General features: G+C 41.2%; 1 protein-coding gene across 1 annotated transcript; it reads right to left on the bottom strand.

Moving 5' to 3' along the window:
* Positions 1-980: 980 nt before the first annotated feature.
* Positions 981-26,789, bottom strand: LOC134629836 (integrin alpha-L-like). Its single transcript, XM_063477347.1, has 17 exons — positions 26,753-26,789; positions 23,462-23,544; positions 15,400-15,505; positions 15,198-15,328; positions 14,907-15,049; positions 14,630-14,780; positions 14,214-14,349; positions 14,056-14,108; positions 12,598-12,682; positions 12,299-12,441; positions 11,765-11,911; positions 11,455-11,652; positions 5,396-5,520; positions 5,172-5,311; positions 4,946-5,076; positions 1,722-1,838; positions 981-1,085 (listed from the first exon to the last, which is right to left on the bottom strand). Exons 1-17 carry the CDS (start codon positions 26,787-26,789, stop codon positions 1,068-1,070), a joined length of 1,944 nt encoding a protein of 647 aa, XP_063333417.1. The 3' UTR covers positions 981-1,067.
* Between the last annotated feature and the right edge of the window lie 325 nt (positions 26,790-27,114).

Below are 27,114 nucleotides of genomic sequence, written 5' to 3'. Positions count from 1 at the left end.
AGTAAGCGTAAAAAAGAGATGAACATCTATGCAACTGAGTGCATAGTAAAATGAAAAAACACATAGAACACGTGTTCATATGGGTATTCTTGGTGGAAGACATTTTTCTCCCTTCCGTAGGATTCTTCATTCAATCCTAATGATCTGTGCAGGTAAAATAAATAAAATGAAGCTCATTAATCTTTAAACCCAGCTTGTCATCCAGTGCTGAAGATAGCCAAGTGGAACAGGAACATGACTAACAGCGGGCAGCGGTGGAACTGACACGTTTATGCTTTAGAGTTCAGATTTTCAGCGACAGTAGCTGACTGTGGCCACAAGATGACAGTAATGTTAAGGATGCATAGAAACAGGCCAGGAGCTTAATGACAGTGCTGTGTGATGTGAAAGGCTTTGATATGTTTTATTTTATTGTTTTTGGATTTGACGAGACAAAAGTTTAAACACATCAGCAGAGTGTCTCTGTGAAACAACTTTAGATTCTAGCTAACTGAAGGCTCAGGCTGCTGACAGCTTCTCATGATGTTTCTTCCTCACTCTCTGTGTGTTTACACACCTCTCAGCTTTTAATTATGAGTCATTATTAATCTCTGGCTCTCTTCCACAGCACTTTTGTCCTTTCCTCCTCTCCTCACCCACAGCTGGTCACAGCAGCTAGCTGCCCCTCCCTGAGCCTGGTTGTGCTGGAGGCTTCTTCCTGTTGAAAGAGAGCTTTTCCTTCCAACTGTTGCCATGTGCTTGTTAATGGGGGGTACTTTTTATTGTTGGGGTGTTCTCTGCATTCATCTCTATTTTGTGCAGAGTCTTTATGGGCTTTAGGTGACTGTTGTTGTGATTATGTGGGGTGTAAATAAAACAAAACTGAATCTAAATTAAAGATCTAAAAATTAGGAAAGAATGAATTGAAAAGTTTTACATTTAAAGACAAAGTAATTTCTCATTGTTTTCATTAATAAGTCTTTTATTAATGATAATAATTACTCCATGATAATAACTCCTCTGAGCATGTTTGTTACTTGCTAAAGATCAGAAATATGTTCTTGAACAGGTCAGCTTTCACTTCTGCATTATTTTGAAATGGGAATCTGTAAAAAGTAAAAAAAAAAAAAAAATTGAGGTCAAACTTAAACCACAAGTCAGAAAAAAAGCTTCAGACCTCATATTAAATCCTACTAAACATTCTTGGTAAAAATAATAGGACATGACTGTTGAGGAGTACTTGGTGAGGGCTAGTTCTTTTAGGTTCAGCAGCTAACAAGATGGTGTATCGGTCAGGATACAGGAAGGAGGACAAGAGGCTTCCACTTTGCTGGATTGTCACCGCCAGCTGTTTTATTGCCACTTAGATGCTCAGTGTTGCCAGCAGTCTGTAGTAACAAACAAATTGCCATGAGTATATAAATATATACAGCAACAGCTCCACCAAGATAAACATAAAGTATTAAATGAAATAAACCAACACATCCATCTGAATATACACATAACATAACATATATGACTTGAACTACGCCAATCTTACATCTCTTGCTCCAAACACAGAAGGGACACAGTTAAACACAGTGAGAATGTCATACATAGCTGAAACATCCACTCTAACTGTGAACATAAGGACTTTGGCGCCATCGTGTGGCCGAATAAAATTGAAAAAAATGACTATAGCTGTATCTTTGGTTGTATACAATAAGCATGTAAATACAGACTGTACGGGCGACTGAACGTACCTCAAGGACAGCCTCTCTTTCAGAGTCCACGCTCAGGACGGCGCTCGCGCTCTCGCTGTCAGGTTGAAGGAAGTTAAGTCTGATCCTGAGAGGTGTTGATGTGTCTGCCACATAGTTCTGTAAGAAACAAAGTCGTTGTCATCAGCTTTCAAAAAGCCTAAAAATACTACGATGGTAACAAACTCAAGCACTGTTATTTGATAACTCTTAGAGTCAGTAGCGGTTTTTGATACGGGCGACACGGGCGGTTGCCTGGGGCAGCATCGTGGTGGGGAGTGGCATCACGGGCATCGGCAACCAAACCTCATGCCAGCACATATTGGGAATGGCATAGTCACCAATCGATTTTCTATCGCCCATTTGCTGGGAGTAAGGGCGCCCTCCTTTTGCGAACTGGTGCGCCTGCTGCTTGCGGCACAGGGAGTAGAGGGCGGGGCGGCGGGGGATTCTCTGGCTGGCCGGAGCAGCATCTAATAACCAACTCGCAAAATCAAACATAATAGAAACAAACCAACAAAAACGAAAACACCAGACATTATGATACAGACTTATAATTTGCACCGATGCCATCCATCCATCTTCTTCCGCTTTATCCGGGGCCGGGTCGCGGGGGCAGCAGCCTAAGCAGAGAAGCCCAGACCTCCCTCTCCCCAGCCACCTCCTCCAGCTTATCCGGGGGAACACCAAGGCGTTCCCAGGCCAGCCAAGAGATATAATCGCTCCAGCGTGTCCTGGGTCTGCCCCAGGGCCTCCTCCCGGTGGGACATGCCCGGAACACCTCACCCAGGAGGCATCCTTGTCAGATGCCCGAACCACCTCAGCTGGCTCCTTTCGATGTGGAGGAGCAGCGGCTCTACTCTGAGCCCCTCCCGGATGGCTGAACTTCTCACCCTATCTCCGCAACCACCTCTTTTCATTCTTCAGCACTCTGCATTTAATCATTAGTTATTATTAATCTCTGTCTGTTTTCCACAGCTTGTCTGTTGTCCTGTCTCCCTCCCCTCACCCCCAACCAGTAACAGGAGATGTATGGCTGCCCCTCCACTTGTTGTGCCTGAGGTTTGTTCCTGTTGAAAGGGAAGTGTTGCTTTCCACTGCTGCAGAGTGCCAACTCATAGGAAGCTGCATGATTGCTGGTGTTTTCTGTAGGATCTTTATTGAGGTGATTGTGATTTGGTACAATATAAATAAACCTGATTATTGATATTAAGGGCCACATATAATGCCTTTCCTTATGTCCTTATGATTCTGTCACAGTGGCAGATGCTCACATTAAGCATGTCCAAAGCTTGCAGTCAAATGATTTCCTTCATTAAAAAGGAAAAGCTTCATTAAAACCCACCTGAAGCTGCCGGAGGACACCGTAAAGAACATCGCCTTCGAAAGAGTGCATCACTTGGGGGGCGTGAGGTCGCCGACTGGGAGACCACGTCCAATTGTGGCCAAATTCGGCCAATTCAAACAGAAGGAACAGGTGAAGAGTCGCGGCAGGGAGCTGAAAGGAACAGACTTCAGCATGAATGACCAGTTCCCCAAAGAGATCCTGGAACGATGCAGGGTCCTGTTCCCAGTTCGACGTAGCTTCATCCAGAGAGGCTCCCGCACTGTCATCGCCGTGGACCGGCTCTACGTGGACGGACAGCTCTACTGCGACCCCGGCACCACTCCGTGGTTATATTGACTGCACTCCAGATAAGAACCCGCTACACTCTTTTCTTATTCATTCACACTCTCTCCTTTAACATGTGTTTAACCTTGTAATATCAGTATGATGTCATAAGCAGATATAACACCGTCACCCTCCGTCATTGCTTTAATTGGAATGTTTCCGTTTCTTTTCTTCTTTTTGTTGTTGCTCACCGTTCTGGTGGTTTTTTTCTTTCTCTTTTCTTTCACTGCTGTGATCACCTACTTCCCCACTCACCTACAAACAACACCCTCTATTTCTGGATATTCACACACCACGATCACGCAAACACATGCGCTCAACGGCAGCACATTCACAACAGCCTCACAGCACACACAGACTTATAGGACACACACGCAAGCCACGCTTGTTCATATTAGTGAATATTCACACACATAGTCAGACTTATGGAGCCTCTCACCACACATTTTTTTTCTCTTTCTATTTACAAACAAGTGATGTTTCCACATTCTCTTCACCCGTCTAAACGAAAAACCCAGCATACATCATTAGACATACACACACAATTATGGTTTGTCACATGGAATGTAAATGGAGCTGGCACCAGAGAAAAAAGGTTAAAGATATTTAACCAGCTTAAAAAACTACAGGCAGATGTTGCCCCACAGGACCCGCCCAGCCCCACAGGACCCGGGGCTGGGCGGGTCCTGTGGGGCAACATCTGCCTGTAGTCCTGCTGCCGTAGGTCCCGATCTGGATGGGCCTGGGTTCCCTTGCCTTGGTGGGTGCCGAAGGACGGGGGTGCCTACTGGGGTCAGCGGGGGAGCTGACCCATCCCCGGCTGCCTCCCTCTTCCCGCTCCAACACACCCACACAAGCAGGGCCCTGGTGTCTCACCAGGGTGCAGGGGAGTCATCCCCCCCCCCCCCCCCCCTTCTGCCCCTTGTCCCCTGGCTTCTGCTCCGTGGCTACTGGGTGACCCCTCATCTGGGGCTCTCCTCAGTTCTTCCCAGGAGGGTGGCACGAATGCCCCTCCGGTGGTCCTCCTTGGGCTCTCGCACTCTGGGGCCTCTGGATGTCTGGAGCCTGGATCTCCTCCATGCCTGCTTCATGCCCTGGGGGACAGGGCTATGGCTCTTTACATCCTCTAGCAGATCATTACATGGGGAAACCTTGTAACAATTCTGACGACTAAAGAACCAAATGGGACAGGCAAAAAAAAAAAAAAAAAAAAAAAAAGATTTCTTGTGGCAAACCCTAAAGGGCGTGGCCAAAAGAAAAGGACTTGTAGACAAATCCCCGCCCACCTTTTCTCAATGGTTTAAACCCCAAGCTTGCAAGGGACAGTCAGTCAGGTAAATGTAAAATAATCATGTAAAATATCTTTAAATGGCACCAAGCCCTTTGAGGCTCAGCTAAATTCAGAATCTTATGTGACATGTCCATAGTGCGTGCTATGGCTTAAAACACTAAAACAGCTTACAAAACTGGCGCTTTAAGGAAAAGTGGTGATTGAACGATGTGTTAAAGTAATCAGAGAGTGAATAAATAAACAGATGATGTTCAACATTCTTACTGCTCTGTTGATGGAGTAGCTGACACAGGTGTTTTCATCTCTCAGCTCCAGGGTCTGACTGAACATACTTTGACTTGCTTGACCCATCACATTAAGTATATATGTGATGTTCAATGCTGAGCTCACTGGCCCTGAAAAAATTCACATTAAATAAATACACATTAATGTGGATTTTTAAAAACTGTTTTAATGTTCCACATTAGCCAGCTCATCACAACAAACCTACCTGCTTTGCTCTTTGTTGCTTCAACCTTTTCAAAGCATGCCGTTATTTTAACCACAGCTACATTTTTATCTGGACTCAGGGTGTCAAGGTTCTCAGGGTGAAAAGACAGACGAGCCAAGACGTTGAAGACCGGCTTGGATCTAAATGGCAGCAAATGAACTTAAATAGAGTGTCGCTGTAAATTTTAGCCTTTTTTATACGTGCAGTGTTCATATAATATTCACCTGAATACAACAGCTGCACCATGTGATTCAACCACAACACCCGATAGTCCATCCTCCCCGACGTCCCCGAAGATGGCTCTTCCAAAGAATTTCAGCCCATGGTCTATATTTTTTCCCATGATTCTCTGGAATAACGAGATATTAGAGCCTAGTCTGAATACCTCTTTCAGAAGACATTACATGTCTGTGTCTACGATAGTGCTCTCATGATGTCCTGAATTGTTTTAATTATGATAATTGTAAAGTATCATGCTGCAGATAATAAAACTTAAATACAAGTGCACAGAGGTTTTGAGAGTGTGCGAACACAACTCCATAAGCACAGACAAAAACTTGCAAAAACTTGCATTAGTGACATGATAAGATATTTCATTTCCAATCATTACTGTATCAGATACGACTAGTTACTGGTAAATATGCTCAATTACTTTTTTACAACTAAACTGTAGGAAGACTCTGGCTTTATATGTATGCACTCAGCCACGACCCTTTTGGATAAAGAAACATGGGCAAATGGGAACCAAAAATGTGCGTTATTGTAGGCTCTGCACGTCGTTCAGTCGTTATTGTACAATATTTTGACTTGAATACATTTAGGCTGGCAGGCTGTGGTGTCTGACAGAGAAATGTTTGACTGTTGAAATATAGAAACAGAGATTTTACTTGTTATAAATCCCACCCTTTGAAATAGTGTTGGACACAAAGTTCTTTGGGCAGGTTGTCATATTTCAAATCAAATCAAATCAAATCAAATCACTTTTATTGTCACATCACATGTGCAGGTACACTGGTACAGTACATGTGAGTGAAATTCTTGTGTGCGAGCTTCACAAGCAACAGAGTTGTGCAAAATACAATAATGTAAAACAAGCAAAATATAAAAATGGCTAATCTAAAAAGTAATAAATATATGTACAATATGTAAAGGTATATACATTACTGAATGAGTATACTAAATATGTTTTTCTACGTGTGTGTGTTTGAGTGTGTATATAGTATGTATATACATGTTTTACAAATGAAATAAAGTAAACAATAAAATAAGATATATAAAATATACAGAGGTTGGTATGTGCAAAACAGTGGTATTTATATACAGTATGGAGTGCATAATGTTGAAGTTCCAGTAGTGAAGGTGAGGTGTCTATGAAGTGTTCAGCAGTCTGATGGCCTGATGGAAAAAGCTGTCTCTCAGTCTGCTGGTACGGGACCGGATGCTGCAGAACCTCCTTCCTGATGGTAGTAGTCTGAACAGTTTATGGCTGGGGTGACTGGAGTCCTTGATGATCCTCCCCGCTTTCCTCAGGCACCGCTTCCTGTAGATGTCTTGGAGGGAGGGAAGCTCACCTCCAATTATCCGTTCAGCACACCGCACTACTCTCTGGAGAGCTTTGCGGTTGTGAGCGGTGCTGTTGCCGTACCAGGTGGTGATACATCCAGTGAGGATGCTCTCAATGGCACAGCGATAGAAGGTCCTGAGGATGCAGGGGCTCATGCCGAATCTCTTCAGTCTCCTGAGAAAGAAGAGGCGCTGCTGCGCCTTCTTCACTGTTTTGTTTATGTGTACTGACCACGTAAGATCCTCAGCCAGATGTACACCAAGGAAGCGGAAGCTGCTCACTCTCTCCACAGCGGCGCCGTTGATGGTGATGGGGGTGTGTACTCCTCTGCACCTCCGGAAGTCCACTATCAACTCCTTTGTCTTTGCGACGTTGAGGGTGAGATGGTTGTCTTGACACCAGTGGGTCAGGGCGCTGACCTCCTCCCTGTAGGCCGTCTCATCACCGTTGGTAATAAGACCCACCACTGTAGTGTCGTCCGCAAACTTCACAATGATGTTGGAGTTTCAACATCATTTTTGAAGTTATATTACAGCATTACTAAAACAATCAAGAGGCAAGCATGGAGGGGCAAATGTGTTGTGCAGATTCATTGTTTGTGCCTCATTTCTCTGATGGTTTATATGATTTGAAGGTTATAGAAATAATTTTCCTCCTGAATCTTTGATAATAAAGTGCTATCCAAAAGTCTTGAGTCACCTCACATTTCTTTATATTTTGCTTCCATAGAGGCAGACTTTCATTGATCTGCAGACTTTCTAAAGGTCTTTCAAAGGCTTTTTTTTTTTTTTAAAACATTGGCTGCTTTTTCATTCATTTTCAGTCCAGTTCTTGTACCTGATCATTTTTAGGGGAATGTTTTTTCATTTTTAAAACAACTTAACACTGACCTATGACTCATTAAAGCATAAACAAAGCTCAAAGACGGAAATAATCTAAATTGTTCTTTTAATTGAATTTCTTTAGACACTTGTTGTTTGATTTTTTTTAGAGTTGCAGGAAATTGCACACAATATTTTCAGTGGAATCTGCAAAAATGTCAAAGATAACACAGTTTGACAGCCAAAAGCTAATTTCTCTTTGAACCAACAAGGTGATTCTCAAAAGGTATCAGCAGGAAACTTGGCATATTTCATCTTGGTGTACAGGATGTCTTTAGAAATTTGGAGAAAAGTGGAGGACAGAGGGAAGTGTGAGGCCTAAAAAACACTATTTCCAGCAGATGAGCAGCATCTGAAAATCATGCCCTTAATAAATTAAAAATAAAATTAAAACCAAAAAAAACAGCAAAGACCTGGGGTATTCCAAATCACAGAAGAACATGACTCGAAATCAGTGGCTATGGGTGTTACGGACGGATGAATCCAAATGTAAAATTTGATAGCCATCTGCAAAACACAGTGGAGACTCTGTTATGGTTTGGGGCTGTCGTTAAATGGCCAGTCGGGTTCATGATTTGTCACAATTTACGGAATTATGAACACGGAAAAGTACAGTCAGATTTTGATCTACCTGGAAAGCATCTGATGGCCGATGACTCCATTTTTTTTTAGCATCACAATGGTCTCAAACACGCTGCCAACACATTAATAGCATACCTGTATAGAAAAGCAGATATGCTTCCTTCTCGCCTCCTCAAAGAAACGCTTCATGTCATTGGGCCTAGTATTTTATTTTTATTAAACACTTCATTGTCATCAGGTTGTGTACCAGCTTTTTTCAAACATGCTGTTGTGCAACCCATTATTAAGAAGAAAAATCTTGATCCAAATGTGCTTTCTAACTTCAGGCCAATTTCTAAACTGTCTTTTATGTCCAAAATTTTTGGGAAAGTTGTTTTTAAGCAACTTCAGACCTTTTTAGACACTCATGGCATTTGTGAAGTGTTCCAGTCTGGTTTTAAATCTCGTCACAGTACTGAGGCTGCGCTTTTACGAGTTTTTAATGACCTTCTGTAGACTGTAGACTCAGGTTGCTCTGTTGTTTTAGTCCTTTTAGATTTGACTGCCGCCTTTGACACAGTTGATCACAACATTCTTTTATCGAGACTTGAACACGTTGTTGGTCTAAAAGGCACGGTTTTATCATGGTTTAAATCTTATTTATCAGAGAGGTCTTTTTCTGTTAAAATAGACAATACTCCTCTTCCTCCGCTCCTATGTGTTGTGGTGTGCCACAGGGGTCTGTTTTGGGTCCAACTCTGTTCTCCTTATACATGCTGCCTTTGGGATCTATTTTTAGGAAAAACAACATTCCCTTTCATTGTTATGCTGATGACATCCAAATTTACTTCCCCTTGAAACTGGATGTCTCTGTCCCACTGCAGCCTTTGCTTAACTGTTTACATGATGTTAAAGACTGGTTAACACAGAATTTTCTTACACTACACTTACAAGTTATGGTTTTTGGAACTCATGCCCCTTTGAACAAGTTAACTGATACCCTCGGTCCTCTTGCTTCTCATCTTTCTCACACTGTAAGGAATCTCAGAGTGTTTTTAGATAGATAAGATAAGATAAGACTTTATTGATCCCACAACGGGGAAATTTTTGCGTCACCTCAGCTCAGGTACAGATATCAGAAGGAAATACAAAAATACAAATAAGTACAATCAATGAAGAAAAGTAAGATAATACACTATATACAATGGTAGCATACACAGTATGTGATTATGGATATGGTTGGAAATATGCCAGACATAAACTATATAGCTTGACATAACTATTGTACCACTACTATTCCTATGTATAGACATGTACACACACACACACGTACACACTAAATATACATATGTATACATATACATACATATATACCTGCACATGTCCATACACATGGAAGGTCCATTATGCATGAAGTGGTGACCGTGGATGTTCACAGTGTCCAGTGGCTTATGACATCGTGATTGAGGAGTTATAGAGTCTAACTGCTGTTGGGATGAATGATCTGCGAAAGCGCTCCTTCCTGCACCGAGGGTGTTTCAGTCTCTGACTAAAGGAGCTGCTCAGCCCACTCACATAATCATGCAGTGGGTGATGTGGGTTGTTCATGATGGATGTCAGCTTTACTAACATCCTCCTCTCACCAACCACCTCCACAGACTCCAGGGGACATCCCAGCATGGAGCTAGACCTCCGCACCAGTTTGTCAATCCTGCTCCTGTCCCTGACCGTGCATCCACTCCTCCAGCAGGCCACTGCATAGAAAAGGGCAGATGCTACCACAGTGTCATAGAATGTCCTTAACAGAGTCCTGCACACTCCGAAGGACCTCAGTCTCCTCAGCAGGTGGAGTCGACTCTGGCCCTTCTTATACAGGATGTCTGTATTTGTAGTCCAGTCCAGTTTATTGTTGAGGTGAACACCCAGGTCCACTATCTCAATGTCTTTCCCTTGGATGTTCACCGGTGTTGTAGGGGGTGACTTCCTCCTGAAGTCTATGATCATCTCCTTTGTCTTGCCGGCGTTGATTTGGAGTACGTTGGTCTCAAACCAGCCAACAAAGTCACTGATGACCCCCCTGTATTCCTGATCATTCCCGTCTGATACGCATCCAATGATGGCTGTATCATCTGAGAACTTCTGTAGATAGCTCCTTTAAATTAGAGAAGCAAGTGTCCACAGTTGTGAAAACAAATTTTTATCAGTTACGTGAAATTGCCAAAGCTAAGCCTTGTCTTCCTCCAAGAGACCTAGAAACACTTATTCATGCCTTCATCACCTCTAGACTGGAATACTGCAATTCTCTCTATTTGTGTCTTCAACACTCATCTCTTCATCGCTTGCAGTTAGTCCAAAATGTCGCTGCATGTCTTTTAACAGCTGTTAGAATGTATGAACACTCCAGTTTCAGCAAATTTACACTGGCTCCCTGTAAAATATCATATTGATTTTAAGATTCTTTTACTTACTTTTAAAGTTTTAAATAATATGGCGCCTAGTTATTTAAACAAACTTCTCAACATGTATGACCCCAAAAGAGCTCTGAGATCTTCTAGCCAGATGCTCTTAGCACAACCAAGGTCTCGATTGAAGAATAGAGGAGATCGGGCCTTCGCATTAGCAGCACCCAGACTCTGGAATAATCTGCCAGAGCAGATTTGTACTTCAGAGTCTATTCAGTCTTTTAAATGGCATCTTAAAACTCACTTTTTTACTTTGGCTTTTAATTCGAGTTCAGTATGAGTACCATCAGGCCTGTTTTATGTTTTTATTGTTAATTCACTGTCTTCTTATTTACCTGTATTTGTTTCTAATTTATCTATATTTGTTTCTCTACTGTTTTTCCTTGTTTTTAACTGATTGTGAAGCACTTTGGTCAACTCTGTTCTTTTTAAATGTGCTATAAAAATATATTTTGAATTGAATTGGACCTCAACATTACTGAAGCAGTGTGGGATCATCTTTACAGATAACAGAACAAAAGGCAGCCAACATCCAAAGAGAAGCTTTGAATGTCCTTTTAGGAACTATTCCTGAAGACTACCAATTACAAGAAAGAAACTACTTGCCTAGGAGAGTTTGAGCTGTGTAAAAGAATAGAGGCAGTCCAAAGCTTGTTATAATTGTACAAACTCTATTTTTGCCTCTTATATTGTATTTCCATTTATTTTGCACATGTTTGCAAGAAATCACTACACCTACTTAGCATTTTAAAAGCAGAATATAAAGACATGAAGGGTGAATCAGGACTTTTGCACAGTAGTGTTGTCTGTGTCACCTGGTTGAAAGTGCTGACTATCCCTCTCTGCCTGTTGCCATAGTAGATATACACAGCCCCGCTTTTATCATCCTCAAGCGGAGCGCCGACAGCTACGTCTCGTAGTCCATCTCCATTCAGGTCTGGAAGACTGGATATGGTGGTGCCAAATCTACCCATGGATGGTCCTGTCACATCCTGGTTACTTTCCAGTACAGTCTAATAGGAAATGAGGATGTTAATAATGGACTATGAAAACACATGCATTTATTTTGTCAGCTTTAAAGCTCACACAGTGTCACACTGGATCTTAGCTTTTATTATAGCTCACCTCATCGCTCACAGAGTAGATGTAGACCCGGCCTTCTTTCTTCACCTGAGGCAGATGAAACTGTGGAGCTCCTACCAGCAGGAAGTCAGTGCTCCCATCTGAATCAACATCTAATGAGCACAGCTCAGCACCGAAGTAGGAACCAATCTGAGAATGTTTGGAGTGTAAAGGATGATTTACAAAGTCAAAACCAAACCCAAAGACACAGCTTCAAAGTAGTACAGTTATTAAGAGCTGTAATAACTGTATTAAGAGTCCATGATTTGTTGGATTTGTCATTATTGTTTAAAAACACACATTATTATTCTCAAACTGTAAAGTGCTGCTCATCTCTTTTTATTCTCTGTTGAGGGCCTGATCCCAATCACCTACACCCTCCCACTCTAAGGATTTTTGTCATATTAATCCATCGTTTCCTCTTAATATGACACAAAATCCAAACTTTTACAAAAGTTTTGGCACAAATATTTTCATCCTTTAACTCAAATCTGAATATTTTTAAAAATCACAATATTTCTTAACACAGTTACCAACCTGTTCTCCACGAATTCTTTGAAGTAATGTCCATTGTTCACAGCGGTGTCTGAAAACTTTGATCTGTCCTGTTTGCTCAAACTTTGGTAAACCCACGAAATACAAAGGAACACCGTTTTTCTTTCCAATGGAAATGGAATTTCCTGCAACAGCCAAATAATTTGATAATCTGCTAAATGTTCACTGTGGATCTCATATGTGCTACACTATGGTATCTCAAGCCATATAAAAGTAATCTTATTAAAGTGGCAGGTAATAGATAGATAGCAGGTAAAAATAAAAAACAGAAATGGGTTTACCCAGGTAACCCTGCATTCGTTCTTGAGGTCTACGGAGAAAACTACGCCAGCTGTTTGATCTCACAGAACCCACGATCAGGCTATCCTGCTCACAGAAACATCTGATTACACTTCAGGCTGAATAGAGACAGAGAGGAACTGAGATGCCAGTAACAGTGATGAGGTAATGTCACAGATCAACAGTCATGAATTAAAATAAGAACGCTTACAAAAATGCAAAGCTCAACTAAAAAGAAGATTTTGAGCTGCCTTGTTAACATTAAATGATAGGAACTGTTTTCGTTCTATTATGTTTCTATTATGTTATGTAAGTATGTTCTATCACTTATAGCACTCTACTAAGGGTAGGCTTGGTCATTATCTGAAGATGTTCATGAAGCACCTGAACTGAGTCAACAGAAAAATTTCATTTATAGTCTCATTCATGGGTTTAATGGGACACTGTTTATGGAAAGCAAAGCTTTTATGGTTTGTTTTCTTTGCTGTACATAAAATGCATCCTCCAATCACTGCTCCCAAAAAAACAAAAAACAAAAAAACCCAACTGTATATTTACAGTTATTATTTAAATAACCGCATATCCCTTCTTTTAATAACTACAGTTGAGATGCAACTCATGTTAATGATGCTGTGGAAAATGTAATTAACAACAGAATTTTGCAGTTATTTGCAAATCTCATTAAGCATTGTTTTATTCACAAGAGAATATAGGAAACATATCAAATGTTTGAACAGAAAAGATGTAGCATTTTAAGAAACACTAACTACGAATTTGGCAGCAACATGTCTCCAAACAGCTGAGTCAGGGCCTTGTTAGCATTCAGTCTTCTTTTAACAGTCTATAAATATCTGGGAACTGAGGAGACCAGCTGCTGGACTTTATCAGATGAACGTTGTTGTAGTTTTTATTTCATGCTGAAAAGGCCTTCCATTAAAAATACGCCGCATGGATCAGAGCAGCTGGATGCTGCTCTCAAACCTTTATACACCTTTCAGCATTGCCCGAGCCTTTACAGATGTGCAAGCTGCCAGTATTATTTGAGCTGGTGCACCATCATACCATCAGAGATGTGGCTTTTGAACTGAACATTGCTAACACGCTGGATGGTTTTTCTCCTCTTTAGTCCAGAGGATGTGACCTTTTCTAAAACAAATGTAAATTCTGAACCCTTCAGAAGAGTCAGTCCATTTTAAATGGACTTCAGCGCAGAGAAGACGGATAATATGAATATGTATGAGAGAGCTTTAACCTGCGTTTGTGGATGGAATGGTGAACTGTGTTCACAGACAGTGATTTCTGGAAGTGTTCCTGAGCCCATGCTGTGATTGTGCCTCTTTTTAATGCATTGCTGCACCTGTGTATGTCAGGTTAGCCATGACTGAGAAATTTCAATCTTGTTACAAGTAAATAATTTAGACTTTGAATGTGTGCAGTTTTATCCTTTTGAAATTATTCACCTTTTTGAAAACAGCACTGAATCCACTGAATTCTGCCAGAGGAGCTGTGCAACCTAAATATGAAGAGATACATGTGACCACCACTGGTCCACACCAGGAAGATAACAGTGATTTTTGTAAATGTATTTATCAAAACAGGGGACACATTTTAACATCACCTTGCACAGTAAATATCTTTTTCTGTAAATTCTCCAGCACTCCTGTGAGTCCATCATAGTTCTCAATTTTGAAGGCATTTCCATGTTTTGGCTCTGAAGCAATGACCCTGAATTTATCCAGCTTAGCAGCTCCGACCTGAAATGAGAATACTGCTTGAAAACATGAAATTCAAAGTCTGACATCAGCATGGGAAGTAAAAACTGGACTGAGAGCTGAAATCTGTTGAGCTGTTTGTGTTGAGATTAACAACATGATGCTATTCTACTTTAGTACGACTGTGTATCATCTAAATAACAGTGAATAAAACAGTCTAATACTATAAGAGTGTTTATGTGACACAAAATGATCACATTTATTTGTCTAACAGATAAATCTGATTTTTCTGTTGGGACTGATGTAACACATCACATCCTACCCCGATGACAAGACGAATTATATTTTTATCATCGTATCTTTTAATGATCCCTCTCCTGTCTGTATCAGAGGGATCTCCATCTGTGATGAGAATCAGAACTTTGGTAACATCAGGAGAGGCGCCTGTAGCTGGATTTTGAAACATTTCATCTCTGAAACAAATGCGAAAGCAAAGCAACACTCAGAATAAACAACATTTAAAAATATGAATAAATGAACAAATACAGTGCTCATTATCTCACAGCTGTATTGATCCTGGTGCTTTTAACACAACTTACAACACAAATTCGAGGGCTCTGTGTGTCATGGTGAGACCTTTTAAATGTTTTTCATTAACAAGTTCATCGAGAGCACGTCCAGCTGCATAGTCGTTGAAATCAAACACTTTGTGGACTCTTGTGGAGAACTGAACTGCTGCGAACTGGAAACAGAACAAACAACAGCAAGAAAAATAAAAACAAGAAAAATTTATAAATACATTACTCATATAATGCATAATATATATATATGTGTGTGTGTGTGTGTGTGTATAGTTATGCTATGAATAATTTGATGAGCTGCGTAATGACCGTTACTGTTGTGTTCCTAAGGCTGCCCATTATCTCCTCAATGAAGTCCTTAATTTTGTTGAATTCTCTTTCGGTCATACTCGCTGATCCATCAAATAAAAAAACGACTTCCACAGACTTAATTGTTTGTTCTGGGGGAAATGTGGAACAATTTTAAAAAGAATGTAACCAGGAACATATAAAAGTTAAAAAAATGTTTTACCTTCAACAACAGAAGAAGAGGTTTGTTGAAGATTTGGGATCTGGTGACAGACAATATTCAGGTACGAGTTGTCGGAGCAGTTGCTGACTGCAGTTGTGCTGCAAACCTAAAACAAATCGTAACAGAACTTAAATGTCCAACAATGGAAATATTTAGCAGGTACAGTACAGCTAAATGCAGAGCATAGCTTAAATCTATGGAAAATCCATCTGTGCTGTGTATTCATAACAGAAGATACAACTTAAAATGTTGACTTTACAATATTACATTGATTCAAATCAATTGTATTTTATTTAAAAAGTGACAAAGTACAACAACAGTTGCCTTAATGTGCTCTATATTGTAAGGTAAAGACCTTACAATAATAGATAGAAAACCCCAACAATCAGATGACCCCTGTGAGCGAGCGCTTTGACAACAGTGGGAAGGAAAAACTCCCTTTAGATGAATGAGCATAATTAAAGTGATTACTCTGCATCCTGTGGAGAACATGATTTCAAGGCAAATCATTCAGCGCTTATTCAGAATTGTTCAGTTTCACCAGCTTTTCTAAACCCTGATGTCACACTGCTAGAATCAATATTTACACCAATGACATGATCACATAATGTTTCAATTACACAAAAAGTCTCACGCAGTATGACAGCATACACTCCAGGACCCTGCAACCACAAATGCTGCTAACTAGTTCAGAACGTTGATAGAAGGATGTGAATAAAAAAATAAAGAATTGTTTATTTTATTGCTTTAAAAAAAAGTACTGATCCGTCACTCAAAAGAGCAGGTTCCCACAAACCAGTGAAAATTTGATTTAACTTCACAGAAATAACATCAGTGCTGCTGGATTATAGATCAGTAACTGACCTGGACTTCAAATGTGTGGAGATTATGTCATTTTCTTTATTATTGTAAAGTCTTTACTTTATACTATTAAGCATCTTGAGGCGACTGTTGCTGTGATTAGCTGTCATATAAATAAAACTGAATTGACCTGAGTTGAATTTAGATATTCACCTTCTCTCTGATTTCTCAGACTTTTTATCTGATTTAGTGCTCAGCTCAGATAAAATAATTATTGTGGGTGATTTTAACATCCATGTAGATGCTAAAAATGACAGCCTCAAAATTGCATTTAATCTGTTATTAGACTCAATTGGCTTCTCTCAAAATGTAAAAGAACCCACCCACCACTTTAATCACACTCTAGATCTTGTTTTAACATATGGCTTAGAAACTGAACATTTAACAGTGTTTCCTGAAAACCCTCTGCTGTCTGATCATTTCCTGATAACATTTACATTTACAATAATTGATTACACAGCAGTGGAGAGTAGACTTTATCAAAGTAGATGTCTTTCTGAAAGTGCTGTAACTAAGTTTAAGAATATAATCCACCCACTGTTATCATCTTCAATGCCCTGTACCAACATAGAGCAGGACAGCTACCTGAACGCTACTCCAACAGAGGTCGATTATCTTGTTAATAATTTTACCTCCTCACTACGTACGACTCTGGATACTGTAGCTCCAGTGAAAACTAAAGTCTCAAATCAGAAGTACCTGACTCCGTGGTATAATTCTCAAACACGTAGCCTAAAGCAGATAACTCGTAAGCTGGAGAGGAAATGGCGTGTCACAAATTTAGAGGATCATCATTTAGCCTGGAGAAATAGTTTGTTGCTTTATAAGAAAGCCCTCCGCAAAGCCAGAACATCTTACTATTCATCACTGATTGAAGAAAATAAGAACAACCCCAGGTTTCTCTTCAGCACTGTAGCCAGGCTGACAAAAAGTCAGAGCTCTACTGAGCCAACAATCCCTTTAACGTTAACTAGTAATGACTTCATGAACTTCTTCAGAAATAAAATTTTTATCATTAGAGAAAAAATTACCAATAATCATCCCACAGATGTAATATCGTCTACAGCTACTTTTAGTACCATTGATGTTAAGTTAGACTCTTTTTCTCCAATTGATCTTTCTGAGTTAACTTCAATAATTACTTCCTCTAAACCATCAACGTGTCTTTTAGACCCCATTCCTACAAAACTGCTCAAAGAAGTCCTGCCATTAATTAATTCTTCAATCTTAAATATGATCAATCTATCTCTAATAATTGGCTATGTACCACAGGCCTTCAAGGTGGCTGTAGTTAAACCTTTACTCAAAAAGCCATCTCTAGACCCAGCTGTCTTAGCTAATTATAGGCCAATATCCAACCTTCCTTTCATATCAAAAATCCTTGAAAGAGTAGTTGTCAAACAGCTAACAGATCATCTGCAGAGGAATGGCTTATTTGAAGAGTTTCAGTCAGGTTTCAGAGCTCATCACAGCACAGAAACAGCTTTAGTGAAGGTTACAAATGATCTTCTTATGGCCTCTGACAGTGGACTCATCTCTGTGCTTGTCCTGCTAGACCTCAGTGCTGCGTTCGATACTGTTGACCATAATATCTTATTAGAGCGATTAGAACATGCTGTAGGTATTACAGGTACTGCACTGCAGTGGTTTGTATCATATCTATCTAATAGACTCCAATTTGTTCAAGTAAATGGAGAGTCCTCTTCACCCACTAAGGTCAATTATGGTGTTCCACAGGGTTCAGTGCTAGGACCAATTCTATTTACATTATACATGCTTCCCCTAGGCAGCATCATTAGAAGACATAGCATAAATTTCCACTGCTATGCAGATGATACGCAGCTCTATCTATCCATGAAGCCAGGTAACACACACCAATTAGTTAAACTGCAGGAATGTCTTAAAGACATAAAGACCTGGATGGCCGCTAACTTCCTGCTTCTTAATTCAGATAAAACTGAGGTTATTGTACTCGGCCCTGAAAATCTTAGAAATATGGCATCTAAGCAGATCCTTACTATGGATGGCATTACCTTGGCCTCCAGTAATGCTGTGAGGAACCTTGGAGTCATTTTTGACCAGGACATGTCCTTCAAGGCACATATTAAACAAATATGTAAGACTGCTTTCTGCCATTTGCGCAACATCTCTATAATTAGAAATATCCTGTCTCAGAGTGATGCTGAAAAACTAGTTCATGCCTTCATTACTTCCAGGCTGGACTACTGTAATTCGTTATTATCAGGATGTCCTAAAAACTCGCTGAAAAGTCTTCAGTTAATCCAAAATGCTGCAGCAAGAGTACTGACAGGGACTAGAAAGAGAGAGCATATTTCTCCTGTCTTGGCTTCCCTTCATTGGCTTCCTGTTAAATCCAGAATTGAATTCAAAATCCTGCTCCTCACTTACAAGGTCTTAAATAATCAGGCCCCATCTTATCTTAATGACCTTGTAGTACCATATCACCCTATTAGAGCACTTCGCTCTCGCTCTGCAGGCTTACTTGCTGTTCCTAGAGTATTTAAAAGTAGAATGGGAGGGAGAGCCTTCAGTTTTCAGGCCCCTCTTCTGTGGAACCAGCTTCCAGTTTGGATTCGGGAGACAGACACTATCTCTACTTTTAAGATTAGGCTTAAAACTTTCCTTTTTGCTAAAGCATATAGTTAGGGCTGGACCAGGTGACCCTGAATCCTCCCTTAGTTATGCTGCAATAGACATAGGCTGCCGGGGATTCCCATGATGCATTGAGTTTTTCCTTTCCAGTCACCTTCTCACTCACTATGTGTTAATAGACCTCTCTGCATCGAATCATATCTGTTATTAATCTCTGTCTCTCGTCCACAGCATGTCTTTCATCCTGTTTTCCTTCTTTCACCCCAACCGGTCGCAGCAGATGGCCCCGCCCCTCCCTGAGCCTGGTTCTGCCGGAGGTTTCTTCCTGTTAAAAGGGAGTTTTTCCTTCCCACTGTCGCCAAAGTGCTTGCTCATAGGGGGTCATATGATATGATTGTTGGGTTTTTCTCTGTATTTATTATTGTGCGATCTACTGTACAATATAAAGCGCCTTGAGGCGACTTTTGTTGTGATTTGGCGCTGTATAAATAAAATTGAATTGAATTGAATTGAATTGAAAACAGCACTGAATCCACTGAATTCTGCCAGAGGAGCTGTGCAACCTAAATATGAAGAGATACATGTTACCACCACTGGTCCACACCAGGAAGATAACAGTGATTTTTGTAAATGTATTTATCAAAACAGGGAACAAATTTTAACATCACCTTCCACAGTAAATATCTTTTGCAGAAAAATCGTCACCAGATCTATGAGTCCATCGTAGTTTTCAATTTTGAAGGCATTTCTATGTTTTGGTTCTGAAGCAATGGCCCTGAATTTATCCATCTTAGCAGCTCCGACCTGAAATGAGAATACTGCTTGAAAACATGAAATTCAAAGTCTGACATCAGCATGGGAAGTAAAAACTGGACTGAGAGCTGAAATCTGTTGAGCTGTTTGTGTTGAGATTAACAACATGATGCTATTCTACTTTAGTATGACTGTGTATCATCTAAATAACAGTGAATAAAACAGTCTAATACTATAAGAGTGTTTATGTGACACAAAATGATCACATTTATTTGTCTAACAGATAAATCTGATTTTTCTGTTGGGACTGATGTAACACATCACATCCTACCCCGACGACAAGACGAATTATATTTTTATCATCGTATCTTTTAATGATCCCTCTCCTGTCTGTATCAGAGGGATCTCCATCTGTGATGAGAATCAGAACTTTGGTAACATCAGGATCATCCTTGCAGAAGTCCACTCTGCAGGTGGGGGAGAGACATAGGAGAGGTGGAGAACAAACCTAACCTGGGTGTCTGTTGTCTTGTGTAGTCTGGGAGATGATTGAATGTTAGGGTGGGTACAGTTTCCTCTGCGGTGGGGTAGGGTGGGCTTCCCTGGGTCCTGTGGGGCTTGGCGGTGCTGCTGCCGTAGGCCCCGGTCTGGATGGGCCTGGACTCCCTTGCCTTGGTGGGTGCCAGAGGACGGGGGTGCCTACTGGGGTGAGCGGGGGAGCTGGCCCTAGGGAGGAGCATCTTGCCCCTCCTTTCTTTTCCTCCCCATCCCCGGCTGCCTCCCTCTTCCCGCTCCACCACACCCACCCACACAGGTAGGGCCTTGGGGTGTGGGTGTGTCACCAGGGTGCAGGGGAGACATCCCCCCCCTCTGTCCCCTTCTGGCCACCTGTGCCTCAATTTTATTCCACAACTTAGACATCCACATTATTCACACTGTCATAACACACACATATATATAGGGCCTTGAGGGTGACCACGCCAACGGCGTCCAGTGAATGGTCTGGGTATTCAACCCTACCTCTGGCGCCGGTGCCCACCTCTCAATTTTAAATCCATGTAGACATTGAGGGTTCTCGGGAGGGGCCGTGCTAACACCTGCTGCTCTCCGGCAGCAGCACCATGCCCTCCCCTGTTTTAAATGCACTTTAGAACAACACGCAGCAACACTACACATGAGCGGGAGGAGGGAGGTATGGGGTCTTCACACACCCCCGTTCTCTGCCAGCCATCGGGGCGGGGGGCTGGGAGGAGGTGTTGGCTGACAGATTGGCCTCCCTGCTTCCGCGAGGCCTGGGGCGGTCTGCTTGCCTCCACCCCGGGGGGAAAGGGTCACATCTCTTGGGTCTGGGTGCCGTTTCCCCCTCTGGGGGCGAGGGTACCTGGACCCGGGGTATAGAGTATGTTTGGGGAGTGTGATTGTGTGTACATGTGCATATATGTCTATTCCTACGTTGGATGAGTGCTGAGTGTTTGTATTTGTATGCATGAGGGTGGGAATGCATGTTTGTGTCTGTGTGTGCCTGTTTGTCTGTGTCTATATGTCAGGTCGGGTCTTAGACTCCACCTGCCTGGGAACACCCAGGCCCTCCAAAGTGTGGAGGCCTATCTCCCCTCACCACACTCCCTGCCGGTAACTGATGCACTCAGGGGTCGGTGCATTGGTGGTTCTTGGTGTCCGGGGCTGGGCGCTCAGGTATACACCAGCTCACTCCCGGTGGCTACTTGGCGGGGCCTGGTGCCTGTCGCTCGGTCAGGCCTCTTCCGGGGCAAAGGGGGCCCTCGAACCTCCGGCCTCTGGGCCTGCAGCTCGGTTCACTCTGGCACAGCTGGCTGCCGGCAGAGCCGGCGGGCGCGCCAGTGCAGCCCCCTCTGGCTTCTGCTCCGTGGCTACTGGGTGACCCCTCGTCTGGGGATCTCCTCAGCCCTTCCCAGGAGGGTGGCACGGATGCCCCTCCGGTGGTACTCCTTGGGCTCTCGCACTCTGGGGTCCCTGGATGTCTGGAGCCTGGATCTCCTCCATGCCTGCTTCATGCCCTGGGGGACGGGGCTATGGCCCTCCACACCCTCTAGCAGACCGTTACATGGGGAAACCTTCTGTATACAAGCGCGCTGATCCACACGGGTGTGCACACGGGTGTTCACTGTTCGTAGACATAAACTATACCTTTCTTAGCTGCTACTTCAAAGCACATTGTGCGCTGTCTGTGCTGCACAACAACATTCAATATTTAGTATTTATTGCTGTTTACACTTAGCTAGATTAACATGATGGTGTTGTGTTTAGTATGTTACTTTGGTTTTTTTTTTGCTTGTTTTCTATTCTTTTTCTCTCAACAGGTGATCCAGGAGATATTTTTTTTTCTCTTTGTCTTTGTAAGTGCCCTTTCTCACTGTCCCTTTTCCCTTCTGTTTTTCTTTTCCTTCCTCTCTTTCTTTCTCCCTTTCCTATCCCCCAATCATGTCTGTCTCATCTGTAACTACTGAAAATAAAATAAATAATAACAACAAAAGTTGATCAAATGGACCAATACGGCAATGCCATGATGAAAAAAAAAAAAAAAAAAAAAAAAAAAAAAAAAAAAGGGGTATTCTGCTGTGCCTGGTTTTGTTTTACATGTACAATAAAAATAAAATGCTATTCTATTCTATTCTATTCAACCCCAACTCACACATTTAATTTAAATTTACTTTATTAAAATTCATATAATTCCAAAAAAAAACAAAAAAAACATCAGGAGAGGCGCCTGCAGCTGGGTTTTCAAACATTTCATCTCTGAAACAAATGCGAAAGCAAAGCAACACTCAGAATAAACAACATTTAAAAATATGAATAAACAAACAAATGCAGTGCTCATTATCTCACAGCTGTATTGATCCTGGTGCTTTTAACACAACTTACAACACAAATTCGAGGGCTCTGTGTGTCGCGGTGAGACCTTTTAAATGTTTATCATTCTTAAGTTTATCGAGAGCACGTCCAGCTGCATAGTCGTTGAAGTCAAACACTTTGTGGACTCTTGTGGAGAACTGAACTGCTGCGAACTGGAAACAGAACAAACAACAACAGCAAGAAAAATATATTACTCATATAATGTATAGTTTACATACATTGATATTATATGTATAGTTATTTAGAAAATGAATGCTATGAATAATTTGATGAGCTGTGTAATGACCATTACTGGCGTGTCCCTAAGGCTGTCCATTATCTCCACAATGAAGTCTTTATTTTTGTTGAATTCTCCTTCGCTCATACTCGCTGATCCATCAAATAAAAAAAACACTTCCACAGACTTATTTGTTTGTTCTGGGGGAGAAAAGCATGAAAATATTTAGCCTGGAAGATGGAAACAGACTAGATTTTCTGGTCTGATGAAACAAAGATTCATCTATAAGCATGAATATTATTTAATTAACAAATGCAATAATTATGATCTCACAGTTGTACTCAGCCAGCTGTTTGTAATGTAACTGAACTTACAGAATCAATCAGAGTGCTCTGTGTGTGTTGGTGAGACACTTGCAGCTTCATAGTCGTCAAGTTCAAACATTTTGTTGACCACTACGGTCTGCTGGACACAGACAGTGAGACTAATATTTTACCGCTAGAAGAAAAAACTTTTTTTTTTTTTTTTTTTACCTTGGGTGGACGGTCCACGGTCGAGTTTCATCTTGTAACACACTCTGTTCAGAGACGAGTTCCCACTGTGTGGATGCACTGCACTTGGGCTGCAAACCTACATCAGGTTTTAAAAGACAACAAAGAAATATGATTTGAGATAATGTTTTGTTTTGAATATTGTCAGAGAAAATGTTTTTTGAGTGTTTCTTACAGTGATTTGAGAGCGCATGGCATCCTCAGATATCGACAGTCCAAAGTGCCTGATGGGTATCGGGCTGTCTGCGGGTGAAATTTCTGTGACAATAACATCAGATTAGTACCTTATATTAAAAACACAAATACATACCATCATACCGAAAAAGCAAGAAATGTCTCAATCGGGGAATTAAAACTCATTTTACATTGTGGGACACATACAGCCCACTTTAATCTTAAATTCAATTCAAATCAATTTTATTTATATATCACTAGATCACAACAGCAGTCGCCTCAAGGTGTTTTATATTGTACAGTAGATCGTACAATAATAGATACAGAGAAAAACCCAACAATCATATGACCCCCTATGAGCAAGCACTTTGGCGACAGTGGGAAGGAAAAACTCCCTTTTAACAGGAAGAAACCTCCAACAGAACCAGGCTCAGGGAGGGGCGGGGCCATCTGCTGCGACCGGTTGGGGTGAGAGAAGGAAAACAGGATAAAGACATGCTGTGGAAGAGAGACAGAGATTAATAACAGATATGATTCAATGCAGAGAGGTCTATTAACACATAGTGAGTGAGAAAGGTGACTGGAAAAGAAAAACTCGATGCATCATGGGAATCCCCGGCAGCCTACGTCTATTGCAGCATAACTAAGGGAGGATTCAGGGTCACCTGGTCCAGCCCTAACTATATGCTTTAGCAAAAAGGAAAGTTTTAAGCCTAATCTTGAAAGTAGAGATAGTGTCTGTCTCCCAAATCCAAACTGGAAGCTGGTTCCACAGAAGAGGGGCCTGAAAACTGAAGGCTCTGCCTCCCATTCTACTTTTAACTACTCTAGGACAGGGGTCAGCAACCTTTAACACCCAAAGAGCCATTTGGACCCGGTTTCCACGCAAAAGAAAACACTGGGAGCCGCAAATACTTTTTGACATCTAAAATGAAGATAACACTGTATATATTGTTTTTTACCTTTATGCTTTGTGTGAACAACTAAGGTGTGTTGCTTATGAAATCCTTGAAGTGCTACAGAGAAAATTACATTTTATTTATGTAATTAACACATTTTGAACTCTTAAAGAAATATAACAAAAGGAAAGACACCCAGCTGAACTAAAATGATCCATGTAGTAAACAAAAACTGTTATATCGCCTTTGGGCTTTTGAAGCCTTGACCTGACTGCAGCGCCAGTGCAGGGGAGGCACGCACCTGAGCAGCACCCGCAATCACGCCTCGCCGCCTTTACGTCTGTGCTATCTATGCTGTTGTGTTGGTATGTGTCGGGCTGTGAGCTGAAAAGCTACAGCCGGTTGTATGCGTACAGCAACCGTGTGTGAGAAGTGGTCAATAAAGAGATGCTGAAAAGCGTGTTCATGCAAACATCGTCGGGTCTGCCGTGATATGTTTACAATGGGACTTCTGGTCCCGAACCTCTGCGCACAGCGTCTGCAAATCGGGGCTTTCATCTTTACGCAGGACTGTAAACTGTCATCTGTGAGGCGTGAACGGTGTTTGTTTTTAACATAGTTCACGGTGGAGAATAGCTGATCCGAAGATCCATAATTGGCCTACCTGGGGTTGAAAGTCTCGATAAATGCACGGCGTTTCGGCAGGCATACCGGCTTCCGCGAGTTTGACTCTTATTTTGAGCGATGAAAAAAATAATAGAATATAATTTTATTTTAATATTTCTAGAACTACAAGTTAAAAAAGAACTAACATAAATAAAATACACTTCAGCTAAATACTTCTAATTTATTTTCCCAAACCACGCAGAGCCGCACTATAAGGACTAAAGAGCCGCATGCGGCTCCGGAGCCGCAGGTTGCCGACTCCTGCTCTAGGAACAACAAGTAAGCCTGCAGTGTGAGAGCGAAGTGCTCTAATAGGGTTATATGGCACTACAAGGTCATTAAGATAAGATGGGGCCTGATTATTTAAGACCTTGTATGTGAGGAGCAGGATTTTTAATTCTGGATTTAACAGGAAGCCAATGAAGGTAAGCCAATACAGGAGAAATCTGCTCTCTCTTTCTAGTCCTTGTCAGTACTCTTGCTGCAGCATTTTGGATTAGCTGAAGACTTTTCAGCGAGTTTTTAGGACATCCTGATAATAAAGAATTACAGTAGTCCAGCCTGGAAGTAATGAAGGCATGAACTAGTTTTTCAGCATCACTCTGAGACAGGATATTTCTAATTTTAGAGATGTTGTGCAAATGGAAGAAAGCAGTCTTACATATTTGTTTAATATGTGCGTTGAAGGACATGTCCTGGTCAAAAATGACTCCAAGGTTCCTCACAGTGTTACTGGAGGCCAAGGTAATGCCATCCAGAGTAAGAATCTGGTTAGACACCATATTTCTAAGATTTTCAGGGCCGAGTACAATAACCTCAGTTTGATCTGAATTAAGAAGCAGAAAGTTAGCGGCCATCCAGGTCTTTATGTCTTTAAGACATTCCTGCAGTTTAACTCATTGGTGTGTGTTATCCGGCTTCATGGATAGACAGAGTTGAGTGTCATCTGCATAGCAGTGAAAATGTATGCTATGTCTTCTAATGATGCTGCCTAAGGGAAGCATGTATAATGTAAACAGAACTGGTCCTAGCACTGAACCCTGTGGAACACCATAATTGACCTTAGTGTGTGAAGAGGACTCTCCATTTACTTGAACAAATTGGAGTCTATTAGATAGATATGATACAAACCACAAACGACTGAGGCCGTAAATCAAAATTGGGACGATGTGGTGGGAGGGGGGTCCTGAAGTTATTCTGCCATCATATGATTAAGTTTATTGGCTTCTTAAGACCTTTTTCTACATACAAAGAAGCTCATGACAAAAGCATACTAAAAATACTGTTTCAATTTGAGCACCCAGAGGATCGGAGGATAAACGGGAAACATTTTCCGCAACTTGATATGAGATAGTTAAAAAACTAAAGGCCATAATATTCCTAACATTTCTCTCTGTTGTTGATTTTAGCATGTAACACCCACACAAAAGCTTTGTTTGTGCACAGGTCTGAACTTTAAACTGACACAGTTACAGTGGGCCATTTTCTCTTTTACATTAAATCAGGCCAAATGCACACTGACTGGATCTTTCTACTTTAAAAACAGACATGAAATTCCTCTCAATCTTTTTATCCAACTCTTAAAAAGAAAATCAGTAAAGACATTTCTCCAAATGCTGAATTACACCTTTAAACAGACATATTAAAAAGACAGCCTAAAACTCTTTCCCCACACTCAGCTTCTCTTTCAATATAATTTTGTAGCAATTTATTTGTTTAGATCTTACCAGCAGCCACTGTGCAGATGAGCCAGACTAACTTCATCTTTTCTACTGGTCTTTTCCACAGAATGGTAGAAAATGATAAAGGCTAAGGAGGAGTCAGAAAATGAGGAGGGCCCACGCAGTTTGAATTAATTTTTTAGCGGAGTCCTTCTACACATCACATGCATGACTTCAGTTTTGACTGAATTATGTATTGACAGAAATATACAGTTTAAATGTTATGAACTTGTTAACTTTGTGTGCCACTTTGTGACTCCTGACTCTGAAAAGTTGAAATAAATGTATAAATAATTGTCTATTGTTTGCTAAAATTCAGATTTTCACAGTTTTTAGGTCTTTTTGTTCATATTTTATGTATAATCACA

The sequence above is a fragment of the Pelmatolapia mariae genome, linkage group LG6, assembly GCF_036321145.2.
Source record: "Pelmatolapia mariae isolate MD_Pm_ZW linkage group LG6, Pm_UMD_F_2, whole genome shotgun sequence".
Taxonomy (NCBI): Eukaryota; Metazoa; Chordata; class Actinopteri; order Cichliformes; family Cichlidae; genus Pelmatolapia; species Pelmatolapia mariae.
This window is presented reverse-complemented; position numbering and strand designations above follow the sequence as displayed.